Source organism: Lactuca virosa, chromosome 6 (genome assembly GCF_052849685.1).
Source record: "Lactuca virosa cultivar CGN04683 chromosome 6, Lactuca_virosa_CGN04683_v6, whole genome shotgun sequence".
Taxonomy (NCBI): Eukaryota; Viridiplantae; Streptophyta; class Magnoliopsida; order Asterales; family Asteraceae; genus Lactuca; species Lactuca virosa.
Window position 1 is genome coordinate 74,818,349 of NC_136431.1, and position 24,887 is coordinate 74,843,235.

The 24,887-nt window shown below is 34.8% G+C and overlaps 1 protein-coding gene and 1 long non-coding RNA gene across 2 annotated transcripts; both read right to left on the reverse strand.

Moving 5' to 3' along the window:
- Positions 1-1,290: 1,290 nt before the first annotated feature.
- LOC145121164 (alpha/beta-Hydrolases superfamily protein) lies at positions 1,291-4,092 on the reverse strand. Its single transcript, XM_079056950.1, has 5 exons — positions 3,845-4,092; positions 3,414-3,721; positions 3,087-3,298; positions 2,748-3,009; positions 1,291-1,849 (listed from the first exon to the last, which is right to left on the reverse strand). Exons 2-5 carry the CDS (start codon positions 3,717-3,719, stop codon positions 1,511-1,513), a joined length of 1,119 nt encoding a protein of 372 aa, XP_078913076.1. The 5' UTR covers positions 3,720-3,721; positions 3,845-4,092; the 3' UTR covers positions 1,291-1,510.
- A 1,450-nt stretch (positions 4,093-5,542) lies between these two features.
- On the reverse strand, positions 5,543-6,565 carry LOC145119372 (uncharacterized). Its single transcript, XR_013713834.1, has 3 exons — positions 6,499-6,565; positions 5,982-6,041; positions 5,543-5,640 (listed from the first exon to the last, which is right to left on the reverse strand). It is a non-coding gene; the product is annotated as an uncharacterized LOC145119372 (long non-coding RNA).
- Between the last annotated feature and the right edge of the window lie 18,322 nt (positions 6,566-24,887).

Genomic DNA, 24,887 nt, shown 5'->3' on the forward strand with positions numbered 1-24,887 from the left:
TGAGTGATAGTGTACTTCTCTCAAAGTTATTCCAAGAGTTGTGGTGTTGTGTGAAACATTTGAGGCATCACATTTGGGGTGCTAGGCTCACAAAGTTCTTAAGGAATCCAAGCAACAAGAAAGGTATGTTCTTCTACTAGCTTTTATGTTTCAAGTTCCCCAGGTCATGCTAGTTAGGATAAGAACCTTGAAAAAATCAAATTTGCATGTATCTTAGTAAAACATAGATCCAAGGTTTCTAGGGTTGCATGTACACCATAGGAGTGTTAGAATGCTCAAAACCCATCAGAACACATATATATGCCACATACATTATTGAACGGGCAAATATGGCGATCTACACGAATCTCGCTTTCATTATGCGTTGTGTTTGGGTGACCTTGTACTTCAGCTTACAGCTTCATGCCTCGACTACCACCAGTCTCGTTGCATAATCAGATGCTGACTGGGGGAGGGTCCCGCATCTCGTCAGTCTTTGAGTGGTTGTTGTGTAGTAGTGGTGTGCAAATGTCGTAACCGAAAAATGTTGGATTTTCAACTTGTTTAGATAGGTTCACTCTCCTCTCGGTAAAGCAACCAACATTTATTATGACAACATTAGTGGGGTCTATCTCTCCAACAATCACATACAACACCAACGAAACACATAAAGATTGATATATACTTTGTATACGATAAAGTTGTCACGATCAGATTTGCCTCCTTCATGTCCCATCAAGCCATCGTGATGGCGACATCTTCACAAAGGGCCTTCCATCGTCTCTCTTTATGGTTTCTAGAGACAACTTAAGTGTTCTCAATCTCCCGTTTAAATGTGGGGCGTATTAACATGTATTTTATGTTGTACATTAGGTGTTATGTTTTACATTAGATAGGCATGTTGCTTAACTTTCATTGTGCAACCCATGTACTTTATTCTTTGTACATTTACTCCAAAGAAATGGGAAATCCGATACAAAAACATTAAAAATTACAAGTTCACGGCTTTAAAACATGGCTTAAAGGGTATTCATCCACATTCTTATAAGGAACGTCTTGTCCCCCCTCAAGATTCAATTTTCCGTTTCTATTTCTTTCATGTAATGTCATCGGTTGAGTGGTTGAGTGTTGTGGTCCATTACGTATTAGACTCTATTAGATGCCTTTACCACCAATTCATATAGTTATGAATTTGCGAAAGCCTATTCAAGAATTAAGAAATTGGCTCAAAAATTAGGTAAAAACAATGACCAAGGTTTCGTTGCTTTTCTTGATTACGTAACAAGAAAAAGGAGCACGAGTATTAAAGAAGAAGAAACAAAGCACACCTTGTACCGAAAAAGCAAAGTGTTCGTATCTATATGGGTCATGTTCAAGATTCTTTTTCATATTTACAATATCAATCCCTAGACAATTGTTCAATGCCACTTTTTGAATCTAAGTTATACCAGGAAGAACGCAAGAATTACATCAAACAAACAAAATCAAATCAAACATATGATACATTTCTTAAACAATCATCTAATCTACTTCAAGAATCATTAGTTGAATCTAATTTAGGTTTATACAATGGAGTATCTTCACCAATCAAAAGAGACCTCAACATAGCTTCACATACATCACTATCATACACAAGCAAATGGCCACCATCATGAACTTCATGATACTTGATCCATGGCAACCTTTTCCAAACATACCTTTGTAGTTCAACAGGCACAACTTTATCTTCATAACCTTGCCATATATGAAGACGACATTGATTTTCACCAAATGGATTGATCATATTCAACGGATCAAAATCCCATTTCCCAAATGCCACAATGAAATCCTTTCGAAGACTATCAAATATCGGTTCTTCCTTCAGTTTGCTCTGTTAAATTCAAGATCAAAGATCAATTTTTTTTTTTGTTGATTGAATCTTGAAATTTATATGAGTTAATTCAAGATCAATGGTGTTTTTTGTCCATGTGTAGTTTATGTTAATTAAAATTTGAAATATAAAGACGATCGAAATTTAAGATTAATGGTCAGTTTTTTTTATGTTATCTAAAGTGAGCTTATTTTTTGATATTTTTACCTTGTTATGGTTTAAAAATTTTAAAATAGCTTATTAAAAAATTTACTTATTTACTTAGACTAAGGTTTCAAGAATTTATTGAAATTTTTATTAACTATAAAACATTTAATATTCTAAATGTATTTTTATGTCATTTTATATATTTAGCTTTAGGCCAACGGTTGATCCGTCAAGGTATAAATCTTCAAATATAAAGAGTCATATTCGAGATCAATGATTATATTTTTTTCTGAGTTGTTTTTATTGATTAAATCTTAAACTTTTAAGACCGATCAAATTCAAGATCAATGGTCATTTTTTCTGTTTTTTTGTTAATTAAATTTTGAAATCTAAACACGAGTTAAATTTAAATTTTGAAATCTAAACACGAGTTAAATTTGCATCTTAAAAAACACGAGTTAAATTCAAGACATTTGCATCTTAAAAAACACGAGTTAAATTCAAGATCAATGGTCAATTTTTTTTTGTTAGTCAAATCTAGGAATTTAAAGACAAGGTAAACCCAAAATCAATAATCATTTTCTTTCTGTTTTTTTTTTTCGTTAATTAACTCATGAAAATTAAAGACGAGTTCAACTCAAGATCAATGATTATTTTTCTGTTTGCTTGTTTTTTTTTTTTTTTTTTTTTTTTTTTTTTTTTTTGTTAACTAAATCTTGAAATTAAAAAACGAGAGGCTATTACTTCTTACCTTACAGAGCAATTGATACCCAGGAGTGTTTTTAAGAACTTCCAAATCTTTATTGCTGAAAAATTTAGGGTTCCGATCAAGAACAGAAGAAGACGGGAACATTTTCTGAGTCAACCACCAGTGTAACAACCCCGGCGTGTGACGCGCCACCCAAACCGCCCACTGTGAAAGCTTTTTCCGGTAATCATCTTGTATCAGATCACGAGGAAGCGACGGCCATCTGTAATTAACAAACGGAACCACCATAACAACTCCGGCTAACCTGCATCATGATACACCATTTCAGTAATAAATTTACACAACATTCAAATCAACTTCGAATTCTTCTCAGATTGCGACCTTTCTGGAATGTTCTTGATGCAACTCCATGTGGGATATGATCCAATCGAGACACCAATGAGATAGAATTTAGATCCAAGCTGTAATTGGTCTGCAAGTTCTTGAATATCTGATGATTCACTCTTTAACGAACGCTTTGGATTTGGGTCGCTATCTCCATATCCAGCTCTATCGAATTGTACAAGATAAATCCCCAATTCACCCATTAGTTTCTGAAATTTACGACATCTGGGTATCAATTTCGATACAAAAACTGTTAAAAATACACACAGATCTACATTCTACACACACAATATTGAAAACGAAAAGGGGTTTATCAATATGTACTTGGGTAGCCATGAAGTTCATCTCTTTGTTGCTAGCGAATCCATGAACAATAACGACTCTGTAAGTCGATTCATTCTTCGGGACTCCTCGTTCTTTGTAAGCTAAGTATCTTCCATCACTGAGTTTGATTCTACCTGATGAAGAAGACGATGACTTTTCGTTTTTCGGATCAATTGAATCGATAATATCTGATGAAGTAGGTGAATCACACTCTGAAGTTACTGGTCTTGTTGGTTGATCTGATATTCGCAAACAACTCATTCCTAAACACCCCATCATCAACCCCACAACTCTCTTCAACACCATTTCTGAAAAAAGATCGAAGCTTTATAATACCCATATCATCATATGTCTATATCCATTCCAATAAAGAATTCAAAAGCGTAAATTACAAGACTTCTGAGTTTTAGATTTTGGATTTTAGGGTTTACCTTAGTGAAAGAGAAAGGATCTTCAGATGGGTTGTTGATGACGGCTGCAACAATCAAATTGACACACTTGATTTGATAAAACGAAATGGAAAAATACACACACAAACACACACACAGTCTACGTGGATATGTACAGCTGAGATTGGTGATGCTTTTTGTCGTAAAGTTTCGGTTTTTGTAGTTAATTTCTTGCCTGAGTTAAACTCGAAATGGTCAACAGCCAGCACATGGCGATTCTGAAGGCATATTCTATTCGACAGCGGTGGATATTCAAGTTAAATGATATGCGAATAATGATTGCTTTCAGAAGAGGGTGATCTAAAATGAGTTGGTTTAGCAAGTATTTATGTCTTTGAAGAGGACTTATGATGAGATCATGGAAAAAATCTTACTAGAAATCGGAATAGATATGAAATATGTCATGCAACTTTGTGTTCGAAATCATACATGTTAAATTTGCCCAATATTGCGTCAGAAAATGGCAAGAGAATCATTATATCATTCAAAAATTTAAATTTATTGCTTGTTTGCAAAACTTACAAACGATTTGAGATTTTATTCTTTTAGGAATTCACCGTACTTACTACTTATGGACCATGTACTGATCACAACATATTATTATGGTACCATGGGTGCCTATTATGTTATAACCCGTGGAAATCACGGTTGTTAAAAAAATATAATAAAATAAATAATTATTTAATTATACAATTGATAATTAATATATAATTAATGTGAAAAGTAAAATAAACATAATATTTTAACATATATTTTGAAAGACTTATTTTTATATAACATTGGAAGTTTTATATGTCAAATTAACATCCTTATCCAAAATCAACAACATCAATCATTTTCTGCTCTTTACATAGAAAGTAAATGGTTTGTGTTTAAATATAATACATAAACGATGTGTTTAAATAAATTAACATAAATGAACCTTATTACACCAAATTTATATAAATGATAGCTTATAAAATAAAATTACAAAAATGAGTATAGTTAACTTTGTTTACAGAAATTAGTGTCTTCTCGACAGATGATGAATATTATTCGTTTAATGAATAGTTAAAATTCAACAATTAATTTCCTCTCAAAGATATGGCCTTTCTTATAATTACACCACTACTGACATTGATTCTGCTATTATTGACACAATATTACGATTGTTTTATGAAAATACATATTTTAAAATTATTAAGTGATGGTCTAGGAAACTCAAAAAAATAGTTTAAATTGTAAAATGAGTTAGTGTTGGCAAATAGTCTCTTTTGGAAACATGTCTAAAGTGAACAAAAAGTTCATCATTTTCAAATTGGTGATCTAAATAAGAATGGACATTAAATCGAAAAAATGGACATTAGACACCTATTTATATGCGTATACACAATCATACATACTTTATTGTTTTTTTTTTATTTTGTCACATTTGATATGTGAAACATTTGTGGCACACTCCAAATCCTCAAACTAATTTACTCCTATCGAAACCAAATATAATATTCTTCCAAATGTGGTCTCACTTCTACATATAAACGTATATTTATATTAAAAAAAGTAATGCAAATTAAAAGCAACTCATGCTAAGAGTTGTGGTCTATATCATTTACTAAAAAAAATCAAAACTATTTTATGAACGAAGATGAAAATGAACATTCAAAACAATATATTATTTATTTCATAATTAATCTAAACACGGACCAAAAACATATATATTAAAACCATAAAACATCCTAATTAACCTCAAGATTCACACCAGGAATGACATATACTCCTTATTCTTCACATGTGCCAACCTGAAAGCCAAGTTAAAAGCAAAGTCTAGTAAAAACTGAAGTTAAAGATGCATTAAAAACATTCACATGATAGGCAACTTTCACTACTTGTATAAGCCCATTACGACAATAGTATTGTACTTATACTTTTTACACATTAAAAACTTGCTTAGTTTGTTTACTGATAAAAGCAACAATATTTTATTTTGACCAATAATATCAATGTACTTACATTTCACTGTTATTACGGGTAAAAAATGTAAGTATATTTCTGTTACGTGTAAAAGATAAATTACTTCATATGTATAAACCACTAAAATGAATCTATAATCATTAACATGATTATTATGTTAATCACTTACACATTTATAACCACCAAGATAATGCAAAAAGAAAGAACTGCCAATGAAATGACTCTCAACCTGTTGGCAAAAAAACAACAAATGGGTAAGAAAAATTGAAGATATATATTATGAATGAATAATGCAAGAATCAAAACCAAAGCATCAAATGCCTGTGTTCACAAATTCAATTTTGCTTGGTTTATATGATGAATGAATGATACAACTAAAATTGTTCCTCATTAAGATAGTAATAAATCATATTTAAGTATGTTATTGGCGATCTCTTAGATTACCTTCATCAATACCTAAAATAGGAAACAACATTTTCATATATTTATGACGAATTGTGTATTAGTTACAATTGATAACCAACTAATATGTAGGACATCATTCTATAACAACTTGTATCTTTGTCTACATTTGCTTCACTTTATTTATATGTGCTCGTGACAGAGATGGACATGCGGAAACTGATAATACAATGTCTCATTTTGATACTATCTAACAACAATTAGCATATAGGCAAGGAAGATACCTTTAGTAGAGGGGCTTTCTCCAAAAAAAAATCTCATCCTCTGTAGCGGGTCCATCATCCATTTTTCTGAAAAAAAAAAGAATATATAAACCTACAATTATCACCCAATACACACTAATAGATGATTATCAAAAACCATTTCAATCCAACCTCCCAGCAAATGAGCATGCTAAGACGGCACCACCATATCTAAGAAGAGAGAGAAGAGGCATATTGATTTATCGTTGTCAAAAAATTACAAATTAATGGTTCACTTAGGCTTTTTATTGAACACATGGCAGGCGAAACAAATTTTACAAGTTAGTTGCATCAATAACTCAAACAATGACATATGCAAACAAACAAAGCAATATGAATAGCCTATACAACAATATGAATAGCCAGGGAAGAAGAATTTTAAGAACTAACTTGAAATCGATGGTTGTAGCTGAATAATCTTTAATTCCTTGGCATAAATCAAACGTATCTTCAAATAGTTGCGACTGAACTTGAGTTTGATGGGTTGAAGGTATATACGAACATGATTTTGATGCTACAAATAAAATGAATCTTCAATTACATGCCACTAAAATAGAGGTTGATGGGTTGGAGGTATATATGAACAGGAAGCCCTAGTCGTCGTTGTAATCTTGGATATAATTACGATCCTAATTTCTTTCCTAATGTAAATGAAATTCAAATTGGTTTGCTAATTTATTGGGATATATGGCGATTAAAATGGATTGTGGGATTAGCTATAGCTATACCAAATAAGCGGGAAAATATTTATGAAATGGCTATAGAGGTGACACGTGGCAAAAGAGGGCTTTATAAAAACGACATGTGGCAGCTAGAGGATTCATTTATTAGAAGAGAAGATTATGGACCATTAGGCTATGATCAAAATATGATTTTACAAAAACTTTTAAATATCTATAAGAACTTTTAAACTTTTGGTATTATAAAACTAATATCACAAGCATAGTAACCAAGGGAGCCCTAATCTCATTACGGTTGATAGGAGTCTATATCCCTCGACAACTATTTAGTGACAGGAGGTACCATTCAAAGAGTGTTTTATTCGTGTTGTTATGGGGGCATGTCCTAAACCATGAATGCATTCATAACATAACACATAAAACTCAAAACATGAGCAATTCAATCATCAATCAATAAACGTATCCATGCTAAAACTTTCATAACTAAAGCACTAGAAATGCCCTTTAAAATAATAAACATATGACATGGTAAGACTTTCATAACTAAACGAAAAGCAATTCCCTTTAAAACAATAAACATATGGCATGCTAAAACTTTCATGTTAAATTACTTGTATTTCCCTTTAAATCGTGAAACTTAGAACATAAAGATTTAAGTATCAAAACACTTGACATTAAACAAATTCATATAAAAAAGTTTGCTTTGCTATGTACCCACAAAAACCCACATGTACTCACCTTATTAGTTAGTGAAAACTAATTATAACCCCTTATCTTTCAATTGATTCCTTTTTAGGTAGTGAAAACTAATTATAATCTTTGTCCTTCAATTGAGTCCTTTTAACCAAAATACATTCAATTCATATTCAGTCAACACATAATGTTCTTAATAACATAACTTAACCCATTAAGAGCTTAATTCCATTTCTTACACAATATAATCACTGATTATAGCAATTTTTCCATTTACAACTTTTATCAATTTAACTAATCATACTTCTACAATATTACTTATATATGAATTAATTCAATATTACTTGTATATGAATTAATTCATTGAGTTCTTAACTCAATTTCAAGTTTCCAACCCTTTCATCAATTAGGGTTTATAACCCCTAATATTCAATTCAAAGATCTATCCATAAAATCTTAAAGCTTGGAATCATAGTTAAGACAATTACTATTACATCACACTAAATCTTTATAGCATCCAAACACGTTTCTAGAATTTCTTACCCAATCCATCATGGATGAACTAAAGAGCCTTAAGAAGAATAAGAAGGAGAATACCTTGACTCACCTTCTATTTGTTAATGCTCTAGATTCTTCACAATCTCCTGGTAGAAGCCTTAATCATGGATCCTCATCCAAAAATCACCTCTTACAACTTCTAAAATGGGAGTGTGTGTATGAATAAAAGATAAAAGGCCGACCATTAGTCCATTTAACATAATATGGAGTTGTAGCTTGTGTGCCACGTACATCACTTGTAGGAGTGACATTCTTCATTAAACGTGAACGTGTCATGTGACATCCCCATTTTTCACGGCCAGAAAAGACCGATTTGTTTATGCTTTGTTTTAAAATCAGAGTAATTGTTTAAAGAAAAACTATTGTGGAATTTGTTCCCAAAACAAAATATGATAAGAATCTATCAAAACTTTTCTTGAAGAAATGTATTTCATTAAATAACAAAATCTCGGGATGTCATGTTCCGATACAGACCAAAAGCATAAACGACACATTATAAGCCTTACAACAGTTATACACAACTACAGGCCTATAAACAAAATAGCTTGATGATTCATCCAACTTATGCTCTCGCGCCACTACCTGTAATACAAATAAAACTGAGTGGGTCAGGCTTGGGAGCCTGGTGAGCATATAGGGTTTTCAACCCACAATAAATAATTATATTAATTTCAATCATCAAACAATCAACCCAATTATCCACCCCCATTATCTCCTTTTATTTCTTAAAGATTTACCCTAAGAATCAGTTATTCCTCGTTCATTTATTCCTAAGGATTATCCTAAGGAATCGACACGAAATCCATCGTTGCCAGGGTTTTCTCAACAGACACTAAATCCATAGTTACCAAGGTTTTCTCAACAGGCACTAAATCCATAGTTACCAAGGTTCATCTACACAGTACTAAATCCATAGCTACTATTGTATTTATATAAAGCACTAATTCTATAGCTGCCAGGATTTTTAGAGTACACCGGTGAACATCAAGTCCACAACACCTACAAGTTGCGAGCCTGCTAGTGTTCCACTGGACTGTCTAGAGTCGTCCGTGGTTGTCATTCCTACTCTGCTGAATGACGGGGTCATCGTTTGGGTAAAGGTTTCACTCATTTTTCACCTGTCACCTTCATCTCATGATCTATATCATCTTTCGTCTCATCCTCAAACTCATCTTTCCTTACACGCCAACTATTTCATCTACCCATGTTCTACCCAACATATTTGTAGATATAAATTACATATATAGTTTAAATCATTTAAAAACATGTATAAAACATTCATTCAACATCCATCTCAAGTAAACAAACTATATATATATATATATATATATATATATATATATATATACACACACACACACACACACATATATATATATATATATATATATATATATATATATATATATATACACACATATATATATATATATATATATATATATATATATATATATATATATATACACACACACATAACACGTATTTTATAACAAATACTTCATATCTATGTGTAAGGTGAAAGTAACTACACACTCACTTGATAAGACGATTATCGGACATCACTACGACTCTTCAAGTAGTATTCTTTGATGAAACCGAGATATCTTCACAAACCGGGCTTCTCGCGGGCAGAGCTTCGGCTTAAAACTCTTTTCTTCTCGAGATCTTTGGGGCTTCGGGACTCGCTTCGGGTGTCGGGATGATACCGGGGCTTCGGGGGTACTTCAAGAGGGCTAGAGAGGGTATCAGGAGTGAGAGAGTGAAGGAATTAGCAACTATGGCCGGCTGCCCTTCGGTTTCTATGTATAGGGCCATTTTTCTGGATTCACGTCGTGAATCCCAAAATTCACGTCGTGAATCCCAAAATTCACGTCGTGAGTTCAGTAGTCATCAAGTGCGTCATCGCAACTTTGGTCTGTCAGGCTCCAGAAGACGTTATTATTGAGTTCACGTCGTGAACTCTGACACAGTGTCGGGGTTCGCGCCCCGAACTTCAAAAATTCATATCTTTCGCATACGAGCTCCGTTTTCAATGTTCTTTATATGCACACGTAGGTGAGATTATGCTCTACAACTCTCGTTTAGACTTCGTCGGCTAATTTTGACTTTATTTGTTTATTATATTAATTTTAGTAGGCCGGGACAGGAAAACTTCGTTAGAATTTCATAACTTCTTCATCTGACGTCCGTTTTCGTCTGTCTTTTTACCGTTGCATTACTATCAACGAGATCAACGAGATCTTCGATTCTCGTTTAGATTGTTTCGGCTAGAAACCAATCGATCTCATATTCGAACTTTGGGGTGCATACTGCTAAGCTGAAACTTAGGAAAATCATAACTTCCTCATACGAAGTCAGATTTAGACGTTCTTTTTATGCACGCTCTCGGCTTAACGTATTCTACGACTTTCGTTTAGATCACTAAGGCTAAATATCGCTCTATCGTAAATTCACTATTTATGTCACGCAGTTTCGTACCGGTTTGTTACGAAACTTCGACAGGTCATAATTGCTTCGTTATAACTCGGATTTCGGCATTCTTTATATATCCGGAATCCTTGTCACGACCACTACAACTTAGTTAAGATTATTCATTCTAAATAATCTTTTATCAAAAAGTCACTTTTGATGCTTATCGTCTCTAAATTGACTAGCCCGGATCTACGGGCGTTATAATTATCTCCCCCTTAGGATGATTACGTCCCAGAATCATCAACGAAAATAGGGCTTGTATAATGATTCCATACTAAGTAATAACCGTAATATATATGTTTCTTCGAACGTGTATCTAACTCTTGGGCTTCTTGACCGCAGGCGATGCTCAATCTTGAACCTGCTCCTCGTACTATGTTGGACGCTCAATCGTAACCTTCAAGTTACAAAATAAATCCTTATTGAGGACTCCTTCTTCTTCTTAGGATAAGTACTTTCCTTTATCTATTGTAACAGATCGATGAGTCATGTTCTAATGACCTTTCATCGGATGATGCAACGCCTAGACTCAAGTCTTTGAGAGTCATATTCCAGAATGGAATATACCTTCCTTCATATTCTAATGTGATATAATCACATTTTAGCATGTAGAATTTCTAGCTACTAACTTCTTTAACAACGAGCGCGATACAATTGATCGCTTTGATTTCAATCTTCCGGCTTAAGTCAGATGCTACATCGAACTTGGTTCTCCGAACCATGTAACAAACTCATCGTAGTCGGACTCAATTTGATATGACCACTAGGGTCAGAATATCAATCATCTTCTTAGTCATTACCGAAACAATGGTAATGACATACTTGAAAAAAAAACGGAATCAATCACTAGCTTCTTGGTAACCTTGTGACTTTCCCTGATCCAAGCGTGAGTCCTGTGCTTCCAGTAGTATAGATCTCTACTAGTATTCACACCTACTCATACTCGTCCCAAGTATTGTCTCACAGTCCCCAAGTCCTAAAATCACAAAACAATTTAACACATACGAATGTGCCCAAATAATCACAAAAATTTTCCTAGACTCTACTAGGACTTCTTCCATGCGTATCTTCAATCATCAATTCTACTTCAACTCGATTGGTGATGGAAATTCCAGACGATGGAATAACTTCAAGAATTACACCAATCACTCCATCATCCTGCCAATCGAAGGTGTACTTCAGACGTACCATACTCCTCTAAACGTTCCGTTATTTTATCAGTCATATTCTAAAGGCAAGATACCACTTTTACGATATCTTCCGATAAGTGTCATTCACTATCATAAGCCTTTCATTTCCTCCATTTACTCAATTCTCTACGAGTCTTCACCATGACGTTTTGTACACCTAAGCAGACGTTTGGTGTACTGGGCGAGAATTTAAGATAGGAAGACTTTATTTACGATAGACGTATAAATCTGATTATCACTCCAAAACGTTTACATGCTAGTTCTAATATCGTAGTCGTACTCTTAGAATCTTAAACACATAAGGTTTCCAGACCCGGTTGGCAAAAGACCATAGATCCGAACAAACAATATCATATATGGCAAACATATATCATTTAGCACATAAAAGCATTTTAGGCATCTTTCCTAAAATATACTAGTGCTCGTGTCTAAAATATGGTAGACACTCATCTCACAATCATTGCTTAGCATTCTAAGTTTAAGTCTAGAAATCCTACAAATTCCTAGTTCGCTTAAACTAATGCTCTGATACCAACTGTGACATCCCCATTTTTCACGGCCAGAAAAGACCGATTTGTTTATGCTTTGTTTTAAAATCAGAGTAATCGTTTAGAGAAAACTGTTGCGGAATTTGTTCCCAAAACAAAATATGATAAGAATCTATCAAAACTTTTCTTGAAGAAATGTATTTTCATTAAATAACAAAATCTTGGGATGTCAAGTTCCGATACAGACCAAAAGCATAAACGGCACATTATAAGCCTTACAACAGTTATATACAACTACAGGCCTATAAACAAAATAGCTTGATGATTCATCCAACTTATGCTCTCGCGCCACTACCTGTAATACAAATAAAACTGAGTGGGTCAGGCTTGGGAGCCTGGTGAGCATATAGGGTTTTCAACCCACAATAAATAATTATATTAATTTCAATCATCAAACAATCAACCCAATTACCCACCCCCATTATCTCTTTTTATTTCTTAGAGATTTAACCTAAGAATCAGCTATTCCTCGTTCATTTATTCCTAAGGATTATCCTAAGGAATCGACACGAAATCCATCGTTGCCAGGGTTTTCTCAACAGGCACTAAATCCATAGTTACCAAGGTTTTCTCAACAGGCACTAAATCCATAGTTACCAAGGTTCATCTACACAGTACTAAATCCATAGCTACCATCGTATTTATATAAGGCACTAATTCTATAGCTGCCAGGAGTTTTAGAGTACACCGGTGAACATCAAGTCCACAACACCTACAAGTTGCGAGCCTGCTAGTGTTCCACTGGATTGTCTAGAGTCGTCCGTGGTTGTCATCCCTACTCTACTGAATGACGGGGCCATCGTTTGGGTAAAGGTTTCACTCATTTTTCACCTGTCACCTTCATCTCATGATCTATATCATCTTTCGTCTCATCCTCAAACTCATCTTTCCTTACACGCCAACTATTTCATCTACCCATGTTCTACCCAACATATTTGTAGATATAAATTACATATATAGTTTAAATCATTTAAAAACCTGTATAAAACATTCATTTAACATCCATCTCAAGTAAACAATATATATATATATATATATATATATATATATACATATATATACACACACACATAACACATATTTAATAACAAATACTTCATATCTATGTGTAAGGTGAAAGTAACTACACACTCACTTGATAAGACGATTGTCGGACAGCACTACGGCTCTTCAAGTAGTATTCTTTGATGAAACTGGGATATCTTCACAAACCGGGCTTCTCGCGGGCAGAGCTTCGGCTTAAAACTCTTTTCTTCTCGGGATCTTTGGGGCTTCGGGACTCGCTTCGGGTGTCGGGATGATACCGGGGCTTCGGGGGTGCTTCAAGAGGGCTAGAGAGGGTATCGGGAGTGAGAGAGTGAAGGAATTAGCAACTATAGCCGGCTACCCTTCGGTTTCCATTTATAAGGCCATTTTTCTGGATTCACGTCGTGAGTTCAGTAGTCATCAGGTGCGTCATCGCAACTTGGGTCTGTCAGGCTCCAGAAGACGTTATTACTGAGTTCACGTCGTGAACACTGTGTTCACGTCGTGAACTCTGACACAGTGTCGGACAACACTACAGCTCTACAACTTTCGTTTAGACTCCGTCGGCTAATTTTAACTTTATTCTTTTATTATATTATTTTTAGTAGGTCGGGACAGGAAAACTTCGTTAGAATTTCATAACTTCTTCATCTGACGTCCGTTTTCGTCTGTCTTTTTACCGTTGCATTACTATCGACGTGATCTTCGATTCTCCTTTAGATTGTTTCGGCTAGAAACCACTCGATCTCATATTCGAACTTTGGGCTGCATACTGCTAAGCTGAAACTTAGGGAAATCATAACTTCCTCATACGAAGTCAGATTTAGACGTTCTTTTTATGCATGCTCTCGGCTTAACGTATTCTACGACTTTCGTTTAGATCACTAAGGCTAAATATCTCTCTATAGTAAATTCACTATTTACGTCACGCAGTTTCGTACCGGTTCTGTCACGAAACTTCGACATGTCATAACTTCTTCGTTATAACTCGGATTTCGGCATTCTTTATATATCCGAAATCCTTGTCACAACCACTACAACTTAGTTAAGATTATTCATTCTAAATAATCTTTTATCAAAAAGTCACTTTTGATGCTTATCGTCTCTAAATTGACTAGTTCGGATCTACGGGCGTTACATGTCACGTTCATGCATAACATATTGCCTATTCCAGAAATGGAAATATACATCATTGTTCTACATAAAACTTACTCAATCTGTCACGTACCTCCATTAGTAGAGTAACCTGCAGTTAGGCAAATTCCATTACTGCATCAATTTCCAAGTTTTGCACTAACTTATATTCATATTTACACTATCGTAACTCCACCATGTTAACTTCAAAATTCATGAACTTTATATCCACATGAAGATGGGAAAGAGCATAACAATTCCATTAAGACACTTTTGAATAAGCATTTATAAGTCCAAATCTATTAAGACATGAAGTTGGTGTTCAAAATTATAAAATTTCCCATTTTACCCTTATAATCAAAATACATAACTCCATTTCTAAATTCTTAATTTCATATTTCACTTTGTCACAAAGGATTTTATAACTTACATTAGCACACTGAAAAGACTCGAGAATTCAAAAGTTTATAATACTCATAACTTGACCAAATTACCCTTAAGATCACATGATATGTTAACATAGACAACGAGGCTTATTACCCACTTGTTTATTATTAGATATAAGAAATTTGTGGTTATTACAAATATCTACCCCTTAAAAGGATTTCGTCCTCAAAATCACTAACATAAATTAAGCGAGGTTAGATTCACTTACAAAAACATTATTTTTCCAAACATGGTTAATTCTTGAAAATTTTCTTTTCTTTAAACCTTTCTTTTTGTTCGACCAACTATTGGATTTCCCTAACCATGGTCAATCAACTTCTTTTACTTTATTCCTGCATAGTCATAGTTTATTCCTCCCTTTCTCGATTCTCATAGATGTGTTTGAGTCATATCATGATTGTATTCAAGCATTACTTCCCATGTTCTTTCTTTAATTATCTCCACATATCTATAACCTCTATTTTCTTAAGACTTCTTTACTTATACATTTTCCTTCTTGATCTTAGATTCATTTCTTAAATCAAACTTGATCTCAGTTGTTATTTAACTAGGAGGGTTATCTTAATATTGTTTCACATCATTATCCAATTGCCATTTAAACTGGATATTATTTTTCCTAAACTTCAACCCATTATTGTATTCTTCATGTTGTCAAATCTTTCTCAACAAGTTATAACATGTATACCCTTGTCGTTTGAATCTTCATATACTTAGATAAACTTTCTTTTCCTTCGAAACTCTTGAACTTTATCTTTCCTTGAATTCTTTTTTTCTTATGAACTTAGTTATCTGTATGTCCCCAAATTTGGAACCAACTAGTGATCAAACAAAAGAACAAGCTAAAGTCAATAAGAATAAGAAGGAGTAGAAACAGAAATGATCCAAATTGCACACGTTCTATTAGCCGTAAACGCCAGGTATAATGGAACACACACATACAACCGTTGACTACTCTGACAAGACTGACACATATTTATAGGGAACAGTGAACCGTAAACAGTTCATGGCCGCAAACAACCTTGCAGCCGCAAACACCAACTGAACCATAAACACCTTGTTTACGGTTCACCCAACCGTAAACACCCCAAAAACCCATACAAAGACTAATAAGACCTATACAAATGGATGCCTAGCCCAAACCAACAAAATATGACCTAACAGTCTCCCCCTTGGTTTGAGGCTAGCATGAATTTAGTCTTTTTCTATGACCAGCACATCAGACCTTCCCATCGCACCCAACCACATCTTCTTCTCAATAATCTCCGCAATCATGCTTGTAAATTCTTTCGCAGCAACCTCAAAGATCTCTTGCTTGCATATTATCACTATTAGACTACTTTTTGTCACCAGACATAGTTTCTTGTAGATTCTCATCCTTTCTCACTTGGTTTTCTAAAGTATTTTATGTTATCATGACTTCGATGGACTTTTCAATTTATTACATTGGAAGGCATGCGTTTGACATTTCTTTTTTCTTTCTTCAATATTACTTCTAACATTTAGATATACTTATACCATTTAGTCACTTTGTGGGATTAAATATCTTTGTCCCATTCTATCTCTACATTAAAAGAAAATGATGGGTGTTTTTTTGAAGGTTCCACTAACTAATACATCTACGCACTAATAATCATTTTTGCATTATTTCTTCAGGTGGCTTATAATCCTTATTTCTTTCTTCATGATTCCATTCAAGATTTACTATTCGCTTCTAATGTTTTCCATTTACCATTTTTGTCCATCCACTTGTCCTTAGACAAACCCATTATTTGATGTCTGCCATTCATAATATCTTATATTTCCATTAAATATGCTTCTTCTTTCAATGATATTTCTTTCAAACACAATTTATATGAGATAGAAATAAACCACTAGAGGACTGAGAATACTCGTAAGATTAAATAATCTTTCAAATTCCCAAAGTATTCTTATAAGTCTAGTTATAACTCATGGGAGTGAAATCCAACCCAAAACTAAAATATATTCCTAACAAGCATTCAAAATGTAATATATAGACATGTGTGGTATGATTCATGCGACTAATAGAAGACTCAAAGCATTTTCTATAGATCTTTCATTCATGCATTTATTTATCATTTGTCCATTCATCCTTGCCATATCCCTTGAGGTCATTTCTTGATCCTTTTATACCAATCACATATGGAATTCAGAACATGTCCAAAGGATATTTTATCATGGTAAAACATTGAACTTATTACATTAAGTTTTCATATTAACTGGTATGTGCATAATGTTTCAAACACTATCTACATTCGTTCCTATTCTCATATTTGATGTCTCGAGACTTGCACTAATACATGCTCTATTGATCTGATATTTCATGCGGTCAAACATTCTAACCATTACTAAAATATTACAGTAAGGTATTCTAGTTTTTATGAATTTGTAAAAATCTATAACACTTCTCTTTATCCTCTTATACATGAATAATCATACCCATAGTAACTGAAAACATTCAAAACATAAAATAGTGCTAGGACTCCCCTAGTCCACCTTGTGTGACCAATAAAAGTTGTAAGGGTTCACATGGTGCAACCAATCTTGACAAGACTGCCAGGGTTCCCCTAGACCAACCCAATCACAAGAACTACCAAGGTGCCCCTGGTTCACCTTATGCTAAATAATATGGTCATCATTTCTAGTTATCTAAACACTTAATAAAATATATTACACTATTTCACATTTCCTTTTTAATAATACATGACTTGAATAATCAATGATGGAAAACGATTTCATCTCCTCTTACCAAATTATTAGTCTTGCCATCACACTTATCTCTAAGAACTTATTCTTTCTTTTGTTCCTTCATTGTTCTTGTTGGATTAGGTGTCTAAGCCCATAACTATAATTGGTATATACTTGATTTGATTGTAGCATGGTCCTTTTGGGTTGCCTTCACCATAGCAACTGGACATGATAAGCTTTGGAGAAAGAGGTTAATAAATGGTTTATTAATATATAATAATAATAATATATTAATTAGTAATCATATTATTTAATTAGTGTTTAATCATAAATTAATTTGGATCTAATTTAGTGGTTAAAGGAACTGATTAAAAGAACGGGGACTGATTATGTAAATCAGTGATAGTTGCAGTTTTGGGCTGATCGACTCTATTGAAAGGGGGTGGACGAAAATCTATGGCAAGCCCCATAGAGTTTTCGTCCAAGGCCTATCATATAGGGGTCCATGGACTGTTTAGAGGAAATTATGGTTTCCAGCTGAAAACCCTAGCAGCCTTAACTATAAAAGGAACCCCAGTCTCTAGAAATCTGCCTACCAGCTTCCAAGAGAAACCCTAGCCGATTTCTACCTCCTTCCCCCTCATTCTTTTCTTGTGGTTTTTGTGACTCCATTAAAGGTGCAACGCTCGGGGCACTAGGCTTTCGAAGGTCAAGGAATTGAATAAGGATTACTTGTTATTACAAGATAACAAGAAAGGTAAGATCTAAACCCTATAAGTTCCGATTTTATATATCTTAGAATTAGGGTTATTGCTTTGGAAATCTTGTTTGCATGTATAACTTGAGAAAAACCTAGATCCAAAGCAATTAGGGTTGCATGTGCACATAGGAATGTTGTAATGCTCAAAATCCATCAGTGGTATGAGAGCCTAGGATGTTTTTCTGTTATATTTGATGCAATAGTGATTTGTCTAAAGCTGGATCAAAACTGTTTTTGCTTTCTGACTGCTGAACTTGACGAGTTCAAAGATGAACTCGACGAGTCCAAGCCCTGACTCGACGAGTTGACTCGCCTGACAGCAAATTTTCCGAATTTTTGATCTATTTTGGATTAGGATAATTACCACAACTTGTTTTTATCATAATAAATTAATTTTATTAAATGGTAATCTGATTTCCTTATCCAAATAGATGGATTTGGTCAAATTTTAAGATAATGGCAAATTATTTGATTAATTAATTATTTAAAATTTGATTTGAATAATTTTGAAAAAGTTTCAAATTGCACCCTCTAGTTTTGGAATTTAAAAATTAATTAAAAGTTTAATTTTGAGATATTAAATTCTAAAACCCTAGTATTTTAAAAGTTTAAAATACACCCCTTATACTATTATAATATTAAAGGATTAATATGTATATATATGTATAAGATGAGTCATTCTTACCGTTAGTAAGCCTCATTCACGAAGCTGGTCTATAAGGGGTGTTTAAGGAAGCGACCTATAAAATGATCGACATTGGGTATCCACTCTTACCCACCGCACTCTTGACTAGTGGAGGGTCGTTAGCCAAACGGGTAGGATAGGACATTAATTCTCTCATTAATAAGTATAATGATAATTACAAAGTAACTAAATGTTTTTATAAATTTACAATCTTAGTTACTTTAGGAAAATGTGAATTTGATGCTAATCTATGAAATTACACATTGCACCTTGTCAAGTCATTAGTGGAGCGTGTGTGGCTAACCATCACACTAACTTGGACTAACAAGGGTGGCAATGGGTAGCTCGTAAATTATCATAGATCAATGGAGCGTGTGTGGTTAATCGGCACATTGATTAGGTGGTAAATGACCTCGAGAGTACCAAGCTAATTTGCATGGTTATTCACACCTTGTTTGTGATCCTCGGTATCCCAGTCATAAACTTGAAGGGCATAATTAAGATTAAACATGCCATTGAAAATTTTAATGAATCTCAAAAGAATCTAGGAATTTCATTTCATTTAAAACCTAATTATCTTAATTTCGTTTTTCGTTGTGGAATTGGAAATTGTCATTTACCTAACTTCAAATAATTTACAATTGGATTACGACATCCCTCTTCCGAATTGTGAATTATTGTGTTGGGTCCTAGCCTTAATATTTCATTTGGGTGTTATATTAAGGACTCCTTATCTAATCAAAACTTTGTCTTTCTTCCTTTTCAGATGTCTGGCTCAAGCAACGCTCCCGGCTCAACCTCCAACAACAAAAACTCTTCGAACCCACTCTCGCTCCTAAACATTTGTGGGAGGGTTACTTTTGATGGATCCAATTTCAATGATTGGACCAGAAACATCAGAATGGCCCTGTGATACGAGCATAAGGAACACATTCTCGACAAGGAACTCGCTGAGATTGATGAAGCTACTGCTACTCCCAAAGAAATGGAGGACTATAGGGCCTGATGTGTAACGCTTGTGTTTCTAGGCTAGGCATTAATGTTGATGTAATAGTCTAGGTCAACCTTTGTAACTCTTTTTGAAGTAATAAGAATGAATTATGTGAAATTATGTGTTTTATAGTTGTTAGGATTTAAACATATGTTAGATAAACTCGATATCTATGAAGAAAATTGTAGTGGTTGAAACAAGGATTCCGGAGATATAAAAAATACCGAAATTCGAGTTATAACGAAGAAGTTATGAACTGTCGAAGTTTCGCGACAGAACCGGCACGACGCTATGTGACGTAAAAAGTGAATTTACGATAAAGTGCTTTTTAGCCTTAGCGATCTAAATGAAAGTCGTAGTATACGTTAAACCGAGAGCGTGCATAAAAAGAATGTCCAAATCTGAATTTGTATGAGGAAGTTATGAATTTTCTAAGATTTGGCATAGCAGTATGCAACGCGGAATCCGAATTATAGATCGAGCAATTTTTAGCCAACATAACCTAAACGAGAATCGAAGATCTTGTCGATAGTAGTTTAACTGTAAAAAGACAGAAAAAAAAGGACATCGGATGAAGAAGTTATGAATTTTTAACAGACTTTTCCTGTCCCGGTCTGTTAAAAATATAACTTTAAAAATAAATTCATAATTAGCCGACGGAGTCTAAACGAAAGTCGTAGAGCACGGTCACACCTACGCGTTGATATATAGAACGTCAAAAACGGAGCTCGTAGGCGAAAGTTACAAATTTTTGAAGTTTGAAAAATCGGAGTACGCCCCGCGTACAAGATTACGCCAAACGTACTCGGAAGCTAGGCCTCGGATTGTCCACGTCGCCCTTACCCTCGCATGCAACACGTATCTCGCACACTTGACACGTCCGAAGCCATGTATCACGGTACACCCAACATATGAGAGTACGTCTGGCGTAGAGCCTTGCAAGGCAGTACGCCCCGCGTACCAGGAAGTTACGCCCAACGTAATGCCAGGCTTCGGCCACTATAAATAGCATGCGAGACCATCCGATTTTTATTTACAAATTTTATACCTTTCCACCCTCTATTTTCTTTTAAGTTGCAATAAATACCCCCGAAGCCTCGGGAACACCCCTAACACCCGAAGAAATCCTGGAGCCCCGAAATCTCCAAGAAAAAGAGTTTTTCGAGTCGAAACTCTGCTCACGTGAAGCCCGGTTTTTAAGCAAACCTCCCGATTTCATCGAAAAAGATTGTTTTAAGGGACGAAGTGTTGTCCAATCACCATCTTATCAGGTGAGTGTATAGTCACTTTCATCTTACACATAGATATGAAGTATTTTATATAAAATACGTCCTATGTGTATATATGTTGTTTTTTTTAGATGGATGTTGAATGAATTTTTTATACATATTTAAAATGATTTAAACTATATATATGTATTTTTTTTATCTACAAATATGTTGGGTATAACATGGGTAGATGAAATAGTTGATGTATGATGAAATAAAATGATGAGAGGTCTCGATGTTGACGATGTTCCAGTCATCTAGCAGAATATAGATGACGACCACAGACTTTTCTAGACAGTCCAGTGGAACATTAACAGGCTCGTAACCTTTAGGTCTTTTTGAACTATGTGTTCATTAGGTGTTTTTGAACTATGTGTTCATCAGGTATTTTGAACTATGTGTTCATCAAGTATTTTTGAACTGAGTGTTCACTAGGTGTTCATTAAGTATTTTTGAAGTAAATGTTCACCAGATATTTTTGAACTATGTGTTTACCAGATGTTTTAAACTACGTGTTCACCAGTTATAATTTAAGAACCCTGGCAGCGATGGACTTCGTGCCAATTCCTTAGGATAATCCTTAGGAATGAATGAATGAAGGCCATATGTTTCTTAAGATCTTTAAGAATAAAGAAGATAATGGGGATGGGAAATTGGGTTGATTTTTTGATGACTAAACTTAATAAATTTATTTATTGTGGGTTGAAAACCCTATGTGCTCACCAGGCTCCCAAGCCTGACCCACTCAGTTTTCTATATTACAGGTAGTGGAACAAGAGCATAGTTGGATGATGACGAGAGATTTTAGATTATAGGCCAGTAGATGTAAAGAACTGTTGTAAGGCCTATATCGTACTGTTTATGCTTTTAGAACTGTTGTAAGGCCTATATCGTACTGTTTATGCTTTTGGTCTGTATCAGAACATGACATCACGAGGTTTTCTAATATAATGAACATACATTTCTTAAAGAAATGCTTTGATAAATTTTTATCATATTTTGTTTTGGGGACAAATTCCGCAACACCTTTTGAAAGATTACTCTGATTTTATTTTAAAAGCATAAACGAAATCGGTCTTTTCTGGCCGTGAAAATGGGGATGTCACACGATGCAAGGAAGAAACAAAGGTGTCATGCATTATGGTGGCCACTATGACTCCAGAACTCCAGCGTTTCTACGAGCACTACTGGCCTTATGAGCTGTGCCAGGACCTAATGGAAAAGTACCATCAGAGAGCACGTCATGAGAGGTACGTGATAGTCACCTCGTTCATTACAACCAAAATGAAGGATGGAGATTCCATCACGACCCACTTGCATAGAATGCAAAGGAATGTGGATCGTTTGCTCAAGTTGAATGTCAACTTTGACGAAGAGTTGGCTATTGATATAGTCATACACTCTTTGCCTCCCTGCTATGATCAGTTCAAGATGACTTATCATCTAAGCAAGGAGGAGGTCACCTTGAGAAAACTTCAAGGTTTGTTAAGAACTGTTGAAAGTGGACTTAAAGGAAAAGTTGTTGAGTCCACTCCTGCTGCTGCCCCAGTCCTGGCTATTAGACATGGAAAGGGGAAAAAGAGGAAAGCTCCCTCGAAGAACTAGAAGGGAAAGTCTCATTATGGATCTTATTCAAGTGAATCCAAAGCAAAAACCGGTCCTGCTAATCCCTTCTCCGATCCTAAAGAAGCAGTGTGCTTCTACTTCCATGATAAGGGGCATTGGAAGAGAAGCTGCCCGAAGTACTTGCAGGACATCAAGGATGGGAAGATAAAGCCCTCCTTCACAGGTATTTATACTATTCTATCTAATAACTCATCACATGCTAGTTCTTGGGTCCTTGATGCATGATGTGGTTTTCACATTTGTTCTGATTTGCAGGGGCTATAAAGAAGTAGGGATGTGGAGCATGGGGGAGATGAACTTGATTATGGGCAATAGGAAGTCGTCTCCTGTTACCAAGATCAGAGTTTACTCTTTAATGCTTAATAGTGGGTTAGGGCTAGATTTAAATGAATGTTGCTACTCGTCAGAGATGACAAGGAATATTATTTCTTTTCATGGATTGTACAGACAAGGTTTTAGATTTTCATTTAATAATGAAGTTGGTTCTATTAATGCTTATTATAATGGTATATTTTATTTTGAAGCATTGCCTTGTAATGGTGTATATGAAACTGTGATGGTTGTAGATAACTTAGGAAATAATGTTTTGTATATTGATTCGTCTAATGGTTTAGACAATGCATGCTTGTGGCATTGTCGTCTTGGACATGTCAACAAGAAGCGTATAGCCCAACTCCAAAAGGATGGAGTGTTGGAGTCATTTGACTTAAAGTCAGATGACACTTGCGAGTCTTGTTTACTTGGAAAGATGACTAAATCACCTTTCACTTGTACTTGTGAAAGTGGTGAAGGATTGTTGGATCTCATACACATAGATGTGTGTGGGCCTTTTAGATCCACCACAAGGGATGCTAACCGCTTCTATGTGACTTTTACCGATGATTATAGAAGATATGGATATATCTACTTAATCAAACACAGGTCGGAAACCTTTGAAAAGTTCAAAGAGTTTAAGCAAGAAGTGGAGAATCAATTGGGCAGGAAGATAAAGATGCTCAGATCTGATAGGGGTGGTGAGTATCTTAGTATCAAGTTCCACGTCTATCTTAAGGAATGTTGAATTGTTTCACAATTGACGCCACCTAGAACACCGCATCTTAATGGTGTGGCTGAGAGGCGCAATCGAACCTTTGTTAGACATGGTTCGTTCCATGATGAGTCGAGCTTCGCTACCAATCTCATTCTGGGGGTATTCCTTAGAGACTGTCATCCATATCCTTAATCTAGTCCCAACTAAGAAGGTTGCTAAAACACCTCACGAGATGTGGACAGGGAAGGTTCCCTTGTTGGCACATATCAAGGTTTGGGGTTGTGAAGCTTTCGTAAGACGAGAGACTCACGACAAGCTTGAACCTCGAAGTGAGCGGTGTATTTTCATCGGTTACCCACAAAAATCCTTTGGATATATTTTCTACAGACCTAGTGATAACGTGGTCTTCGTAGAGAGGAGAGGATTTTTCCGTGAGAGGGAACTCATATGCCAAGAGGACGGTATGAGGACAATTGATCTTGAAGAGATTCAAGAATCAAGTGGCGAAGGAACCTCTAACACTAGCACTCAACCTGAGGAAGAGATTCCTATTG

Coding starts and splice junctions, on each gene's coding strand:
- LOC145121164 (XM_079056950.1), bottom strand. CDS start 3,719: ATGGTGTTGAAGAGAGTTGTGGGGTTGATGATGGGGTGTTTAGGAATG. Junction 3,010..3,086: donor ATCAAGAACATTCCAGAAAG/GTCGCAATCTGA, acceptor ATCATGATGCAG/GTTAGCCGGAGTTGTTATGG. Junction 1,850..2,747: donor GGTATCAATTGCTCTGTAAG/GTAAGAAGTAAT, acceptor TGAATTTAACAG/AGCAAACTGAAGGAAGAACC.